This window comes from Halyomorpha halys, unplaced genomic scaffold (assembly GCF_000696795.3).
Source record: "Halyomorpha halys isolate HHAL.00 unplaced genomic scaffold, Hhal_1.1 Scaffold88.1, whole genome shotgun sequence".
Classification (NCBI taxonomy): domain Eukaryota; kingdom Metazoa; phylum Arthropoda; class Insecta; order Hemiptera; family Pentatomidae; genus Halyomorpha; species Halyomorpha halys.
In genome coordinates, this window is record NW_027114863.1 from 1,661,026 (window position 1) to 1,669,683 (window position 8,658).

At 31.2% G+C, this 8,658-nt stretch overlaps 1 protein-coding gene and 1 pseudogene across 2 annotated transcripts in view; both read left to right on the plus strand.

Moving 5' to 3' along the window:
- LOC106677124 (uncharacterized) overlaps nt 1–8,658 on the plus strand; it is a 112,840-nt gene that overhangs the window by 102,697 nt on the left and 1,485 nt on the right. For both annotated transcript variants that reach the window (XM_067051972.1, XM_014414839.2), the window contains 2 exons: nt 5,202–5,374; nt 7,589–7,775. In XM_067051972.1, coding sequence (XP_066908073.1) covers nt 5,202–5,374; nt 7,589–7,775 — 360 coding nt within the window. The remainder of the gene's footprint in view (nt 1–5,201; nt 5,375–7,588; nt 7,776–8,658) is intronic.
- Nucleotides 2,406–4,553, plus strand: LOC106677125 (ELAV-like protein 3 pseudogene; annotated as a pseudogene).

An 8,658-nucleotide genomic window follows, 5' to 3' on the forward strand; every position in this document is an offset into this window, starting at 1 on the left:
ATCTCTCAGATTAAAAACACTCTAACGATGTCAGTGACCATACTGAAAAAAAAATGCCGCCACCCCAACAGTGGTGGGAGGGGAGCGGGAAGATACTGCGCAGGTCCGCCCTCTACTGTGAAGCACAGAGATTTGCCACAACAAAACAGTGACACCATATCTCACAGATTAGTTGCGCCCGACGGAAGGTTAAAAAAAAAAAAATAAATAATTAAATTAAGGGGAAATCACATACTCGGCATTCCATTCTTGCGATCTTTTAAGTCTCCAACTCTTTACTCGTCTTCCAGTTCTTCTCCTTAAGACTTTCTTCTGATGTATCTTGCCAGAAATCTCTTCTTCAAGTCCCCTTCCTTAAATTTGGCATCTCTTGTTACCATTGCTCCCTAAATTTTTTTTTATAGGAAAACTATTATAACTATTTTGTTCCTATGGTTGCAGGCCTACCTTCTACGCCTTAACCCCTGATGAAGACCTGAAATTCAGGTCGAAACGTCGGCATAAAATAAATAAATATAGTTTTGTTTATTTATGTTGTTCTTTGCTGACCGCACCCCCCGACAAACTTCTCCAATTATTTTTGTTCCTTATGATCGCACCCCTGAACATCTTCACATTTTGAAAAATATGGTAAATCATTTATATATATAGTTTTATTTAAATTTTTGAAGTGAAGAAAACTTCCTACTAGAATATAAACTATTCTTTATTTTGTTATTTTACAACGTGTAAAATAGTTCATGTACTATTTCATCCTCATATTTGTCATATTTTATCAATTTCCATTTTGTCATCAATACAATGTAGTATAGAGTTTGCAGAGAAAAAAAGGCAGTTATCTCATTCCAATATTTGATTATTTTAATGAAAACTATGTATAATTACTAGTCAAAACTGATGGGTCTGCCAAGTATAGGTAGGGAAAATGCAAAATGGCGGCTATTTCAAAACATAAAAAAAAAATTTCATTCGGAGCTCTATTTCTTTAAAACTGCCAACAAAACTAGAAAACCTAAGAGAACATCATTTAAAGTAAAGTAAATTTGATAAAATATGAGCCCTAATAGAGCTGTTTACTTTGAATAGTTACTGAGATATAGCTTCTTAAAAAGCAACATTTATAACAAATGTGCTTAAAAATCATTAGTTTGCGAATTTATTTGGAGAAACCTATTTCTCAGGAACCATAAGACGTATAGATGTATCCCAGCACTCACATTAAAGCTAGTTAAATGTACTATAAAGTAGTTATTCTCGTAGGTGTAGTATTTTTTATATTTGACAATGAGAGATAGTTGACCGTGGATGACTTATACGAGGAGAATATGGTAGGGGGTGCGGTCAAAATAAAACACAAATAAGTTGAAATAACTTGTTTAATTGTGCCAACGTTTCTGCCAGAATTTCTAGCCTTCCTCAGGGTTAAGAGCAGAACAAGATAACAACCAATGATAACAGAAAATATAAACAGAATGACATAAAGTAAATAATTCCATTCTGTACAATTATATACTTCATGTCATTCTGTTTATATTTTATTTTCTGTATTCATTGGTTGTTATCTTGTTCTATTCTTAGCCTTGAAGAAGGCTAGAAATTCTGGCCAAAACGTTGGCACAATTAAATAAGTTACTTCAACTTATTTGTGGTTTATTTTGACCGCACCCCCCACTATCTTCTCCTCGTATAATATTTTACAAAATATTAATTATTAATTTCTAGTTGTTCGGATAATTTTTTTGATTTTTGAAAAATGTATCGCAGGGACCATAAGACGCTCATATGTCTAACAGTACTCAAAATAAAGGTTATTTAACTTACTATAAAGTAGTTTATGTCACGCATCTTCGTAGGGGTAGTAGTTTTTATGATATTCGCATATTAATATAACTTTTGCTCATGAAATTTTGTCCAGACTACTATTAATCAATTTATTTGTGTAACTATTATAAAAACTCCTTCGAAGATAAACGGCATAAACTACTTGATAGTACATTAAACTTGCTTTAATTTGAGTGCTAATAGATATCTGTAGGTCGAATAGTTTTTGAGACATAGATTTCTCAAAATAAATTCACAAACTTCTGATTTTTCAATGCATTTTTTTTATGAAATGTTGCTTTTTTATAAAACTATATTTCAGGAAGTAAATAGCTCTATTAGGGTTCTTGTTTTAACAAATTTACTTTATTTTAAATGATGTTCTCTTAGGTTTTCCAGTGCTGTATGCAGTTCTTATCATGAAAGAAGATGCATCTATTTCTAGATTTTTTTTCTTGTGTTTTAAGGGCACTAAAAAGAATAATATGAATTATTTGAAGCTTTAAATTAATATAAGAAAAATAAAAACCATTCTTGGGATCAACTTCATATATATTTTATTGAGGCGCGAAGAGATGCTCTGCGCGCGCAACTTCAGTCACCTAAACACCGGCCTCTCCAGTCCCTGTTTTGTTGTAGATTTAGTCGAAATGTATTATCTTAGTTGCGTTAATTGTTGTGTTAGCTGTTTTATTCAACTAGTTGCAGCATACCCCACAAGTTAGGATATATGGCACGTATTTCCATGTTTAAATATAGTACAATGACTCCTCCATTTAGATATCTGTTTTATGTTTACTGACGCGAAATGATTTATTTTTAGGTCCTAAGGTTTTCGAGGAACCCAAAGAAGTATCGAGAAGTTACTGTCTAGCTATAATTCGTGAATATTTAAAATAAGGTGTTTGCTGCAATAAAGTTTAATTCGCCCAATGAAGAAGTCACTAGCCCAATCTACCTTTCTATGCGGTTATAAATGATTATTTTTAGATAAATAGATAAGCGGATTCACATTCCCCACGCAGACTTATGCCTTCATTATGTTATTAACAATTATTAATTCAAAAACAATAATAGCTAAAATATATTAATGTTTTTTACTATACTAACTTGTATACTATTAATTGTATATTAGCTACTATAATTTTTTTTAATTTCAAATAACAAAAACAGAAACAAATGTTTTAAAACTTTAGATTGTACAACTGAACTATTCCTCGAAGAGTTATTCTAATCCCTGAAGTGTTTACAATGTTTCTTGTTTTTTTTAATTATAGCCTTTGCATGTATTATCATTCTGACATGGAATCATACGTAGGTAAATTGTTAAATCTGTGACTTAAACATGCTTTCTATTCTTAAATTTATGTAATAAGTAATCCAAATTTTGATTCAAATATTGTTGTGCCCCTTTTTTTGTTAGTTTAACCAATTATTTTCAATTTTGAGTATTGTTTGGTTGTCATTATGGTTGGAATGCATTCCTCTCAAATTGATTCTCAGGTATCTTCAAAAAATGAATGTCATCAGAGGTCAGGATCTGAACTCAGTGGTGCTAAGGAGGAAAGCAGGACTAACCTCATTGTAAATTATTTGCCTCAGTCCATGTCCGAAGATGAAATTAGATCACGTTTTTCCTCTGTTGGTGAGGTAGAAAGTTGTAAACTTATGAAACATAAAGTTACAGGCCAAAGTTTGGGTTATGCTTTTGTTAACTATCGTAGACCAGTTGATGCAATAAAAGCCATTAACATGTTGAATGGACTCTCTTTAGAAAACAAAACTATTAAGGTTTCATTTGCCCGTCCAAGTAGTGAAGCTATTGTTGGTGCAAATCTGTATATTTGTGGTTTACCAAAGCTTTACACACTGAAGGATCTGGAAGATCTGTTCAGTCCTATTGGAAAGATAATATCCTCTAAAATTCTTCAAGGAAACTTGACTCAACCAACTGGAAGTGGTTCTTCTAATAATGTCCTTTGTATGTCTAGAGGAATAGGATTCATTAGATATAGCTTGAGGACTGAAGCAGAAAAAGCCATTAAAGTACTTAATGGGACTGTTCCAAAAGGTTGTACTGAACCAATTTCAGTTAAGTTTGCCCATAACCCTGCTAACAGTATTAATATCTTTCCTCCAGTACCTCCTCGGATGGTTGTAGGTGTTCCAAATCGTCTTGGTTTGACTTCATCTAATATGATTCCACCTTCAAGCATGCCACCACATTTAACTAATCATCTCTTGGTGCGGCCTAAGCACCCTTCTGTTGGTAATTTTAGATTTAATCCAATGTCTGTAGATTATCAAGTGAATGCAGTTTTTCCTGGAAGTGTAAAAAATGGTTTAGGGTGGAATATTTTTGTATTTAATCTGCCCCCTGAAACTCAAGAAAATGTTTTGTGGCAATTGTTTGGGCCCTTTGGTGCTGTTCAAAGTGTGAAAGTTATTGTGGATTTGCAAACAAACAAGTGTAAAGGGTATGGTTTTGTAACAATGTCTAATCGAGATGAAGCTGAGACTGCTGTTCGTTCATTGAATGGTTTTTCTTTGGGTAATCGTGTTTTACAAGTTTCATTTAAAACTAACAAAAGTAAAAATTCATAAATAAATTTATTTAATCACAAATATTAAGTTAGGAAGATATATTTTATTTTTGACTTTTCTTGTTAATTTAGTTGTTGAACATGTTTTTCATTTATTCAGAAGATTTATTTGTTTTTAAAGAAGATTATTTTATTTTTAAAATTTATTATTTATGCTTTTTTTGTCAAATTTTAATTTTAAATATTTTTTATTTAGATAGATTGCAAATCAGTAAATTGTCTATGTTATAAAAAACATACCCTCACTATTAGTCACAATGTTTTTTTAGGCTATAATTAATGAAACAATTTTAATATATTAGCCATTTATCACTAATTAGTTTATATCACAATTGACATCGATAAATTACAAATAATGGCATATTAATTATTATCATTAAGTCTTATAGGATATATATTTTTTGTACTACAGTTTTGATGCAATAAAAACCTTTATAAACATCTTTTATCAAATTTTTAAAATATTCATTTGGTAAATCATTTTTATATGTTGTTTTGTTAGGAAAGTTAGATGATTCAAAATGTTTAACATACAATTAATTGTTAGCATACATTATAGTCTTAAATTGAATGTCTTGTATGGTTATAGCTTCTAGAAGTTATAGGAACATAGTTGTAGAATCTAAAACTCATTTAAGGAACAATCTTCTTGCAATCATATTAGCTTTATTTTATTCTTATGATTTTATAAATCTAATAAAGCTCTACAATTTGTAAAGAAAAAAAATAATAATATATACTTATATCTAGTAGTTAAAAAGTAAAACAAAAATGTAGAGATGGACAGTGTGAACTGAGCGATGTTGAACAACGAGACCTTCGACCTGGCTATGATTACTTGCATGATAAAGAGGATTTTTGGATGTTCACATGGGATTTTGGAGCACCTGGCTGTTATATGCCACCCCCTCCTGGAAAACCACCACTTCTTTCTGAGCCACACTATCCAGGTAATTTAAATCTACAACTTTTTAATTAAATATTTTGTAAGAATATATATCATACATGGGTCATTATCCAAATTTGGTGCTATTTAATTATCAATATTTTTTAAAAATGAAAGTCGATTCAATTTTTTTTTTTTTATTTCCTTCGGTGAATACGCCTTGATAAATCCTGAAGATATTAATAATTGATAGTTGATAATATCCTGAAGATATTAATAATTGATAATATCACACATTAATATTATAGTTTTTGTGATATTGATTTTTAAAAAAAGTCTAATTCAAAGAGTAACATGGAGCACTAATAAAATGAAAATATTTAAGTAATAAAATGAAATATTTAATGCCAAATAAAATATCCAATGTCACATACAAATACTATTTTGAATATGTTATATAAACAAATACCATTTGTTTAATCAGGCTCTAAATGAACTATTAGAAGCTTTTAGTACTGTTTTCTTATGTTGGTGGACTGACTTAATTGGACAAAATGATCTCATGACTGCAAGAAGAAAAAAAAAAAAAGGGAAAATACCAAACTGTTAAGTTGATAATCGTTACATCAACTGCTATTTAACTTCATTTTGGGTCGGAGATAAAAGGCTTGTTTATTAATTTCAAAAACATCAGTGTCCTGAACTACCTATTCGGAATACACCTTGTTGAAGTTGACGCATTCTTATAGTGAATATTGAAAGAAAAAGAAATATTTGTTTCTCCATTGCCATCCTGGTCAATCTCTAGTTAAAAATTACCATTGAGGCTAGAGAGTGTCTGTCTAGAAAGAGACAAATCAACCATTTTTTGTTTTTATACTCAAGAGAAGCTTCACAAAAAAATAATAATAATAAAAACAAATAATTGTGTATGCAAATAGGTTCTGAAGTACTACAGAACTATGTAATTTACTAAATTTAAGTCTGTATTGATTTTATTGAGTTCTACTGAATGACCACCAAGAAAAATACTCACATATTTTTAATTCTCTCCTACATCATGGAACCTAGTTTAAAGATTTGTCTAGAGAATGAAAGAGAACATCTGTTTCCTGCTTCTTTTTTAGTGTGTGCTGATCACCTGATAGTCTTGAAATTTTCCTTTGTGAAGGTGTATATTGGAGGGTATTTTATAAACAGGCCAAGGAGTGACAAAGGTAAAGAGTGTTATAGTGATTGGTGTGTTCGATCTAAAATTTAAATTGTTTTTTACCAATTCTTGAAAAGATTGCAGCCATTTTTGTTTTTATTTACTATAAAAGAAACTGGTAAGATTGACTTATAAAATCTTAGTGACAGGGCAGGGGAATGACTTAACAAGTATTATATATTTTATAACTAGATAACAATTAATAATTAGAAACTTAAAGTGAGAAGGAAATATCGGTCTTAAGGAGGATAATAACTGAAAATAAAATCATTCACATTCAGACGGTTCATCTTTCTTAAAAAGCTATAACTCAAATAGCATCGAAATTGTAGAAGGACCCATATTCACTTTTTTATCTGAATATGAAGTAAAATGTCCGTAATAATTTACTTGATTCCATTATCCCACTCTTTCTTGTCGACATTATCCTTATTAAAAGATGTGTACATGACCTTCTCCTTGGTCTCAACTCCGATCAAATCCCTGATATTTCTGCCCTTAATTCTTACCAACCTCACCTAAATTCTACTGTTGAACTTGAAACCAATAACTCCCTTCCTTTCCTTGGCCTCATCATAAGAAACCTAGATAATTCCATATCCACAGACTGGTACACCACCTCAGACACTTTCAAACAACCACTCACAACACCCTTATAATCAAAAAATTAACATTGCCAAAAAACTTATTCATCATCGCCTTTCTCTCTCTGATTCCCATTTTCATGTTACTAACATTGAATATAACAGATACTCTCAACCAATAACTTCTCCTATATCATTAACAAATTGATACAAAGCTACATTAATCAACTCCTCTCCTCTGCCAGTTCTTCACGATTCCTTTATACAGAACACTACCATGTATCCCTTTTTCTTTCAGAGAACATTTGAAAATTTTTATGCTCCATTATCCCCAATCTTCGATTTGCTTTCAGATATCACAGCAAACTATCAGTACTCAATTCACATCTATAAGATCCTATTCCACTTCTTCACCAATCCCATGTTGTATACCATATCCATTGTTCTACTGCCAACTGTAATTCTTTGTATGTTTTTGATTCAGGAGATCGAGGAGTAGAAGATACATGGGCCAGGTTTACAGTGAATGGGATCCCCTGCCGTTCTGGCTCAGTTTGTACTCAGAACCATGACATCGGGGTTTGGACATGCCCTATTGATAATGGAGATTGGGATTATTGCTGCAAATCAGGTCATCAATGTGGCTACTCTGATGGTTTCAATTATCCATGGTATGTTTTCAGTAGGCTTAATCATGTCTAATTTACTTAGTATATACTTAAACCACTCTGCCCTACTAGGTTTCATTAAGCCTTTTATTTATATTTATCTACTTTTTTTATTAAGTTGTTTAAATGGCCTATTAATTGTATAGTCTAGATTAGCAGTTTACAAACTTTTTTTGCCACATCCTTTTTGGGATAAATAAATTTTGCGGCACTCCTGTTGGGATAAGAAAAGTTCTGAGTACCCTTGTCAAGCTACAAAAACTTACAAATTTTGCCATAATTATCCTTAGAGCAGTTGAGTATGTTGGAAAAGAAAAAACAGTGCTAAGTAAATGCTGGAATGCACTGTATATTTTCTATTTTAATATTAATTTTTTGAGAAAGAGGGATATCCTTGCGTCACCCACTTCGGGAACCACTGGTTTAGATGGTTAGGTACAACAGGACAGTACTTACCAAAACTTTGTAATAAATCATTATTGGTCATCATAATAATCACATCACAAATAAAAGAAGTTCCACTTATTTGTGTTAATTTTTATTGACCGCACCCATCCCCTCTGACCATTTTCTCATATTTAATACAATTTGTTTGCTTTTAAGCCCTACAACTTTCCAATGCCATTTTATTTGCTAAAATGCTATTAGCTCAATTTTAGATGCAATTTACTCAATAGTTTCTAGTTTCTAGATAGACAGTGCGAGCTAAGCAATTTCAAAACTGAAAAATAACAAGCATTTCCCTGCTTTATTTTCTTATTATTTATTTTGCTCTTTACCAGCTTTTATGATTATAGTTGTATTTGGTTTTGTAATTTCCATTAGTGTTTTTAAAATTTTTTTTGTAACTAACTGATAATATATTTTGCATCTTCACCCCTCTAGT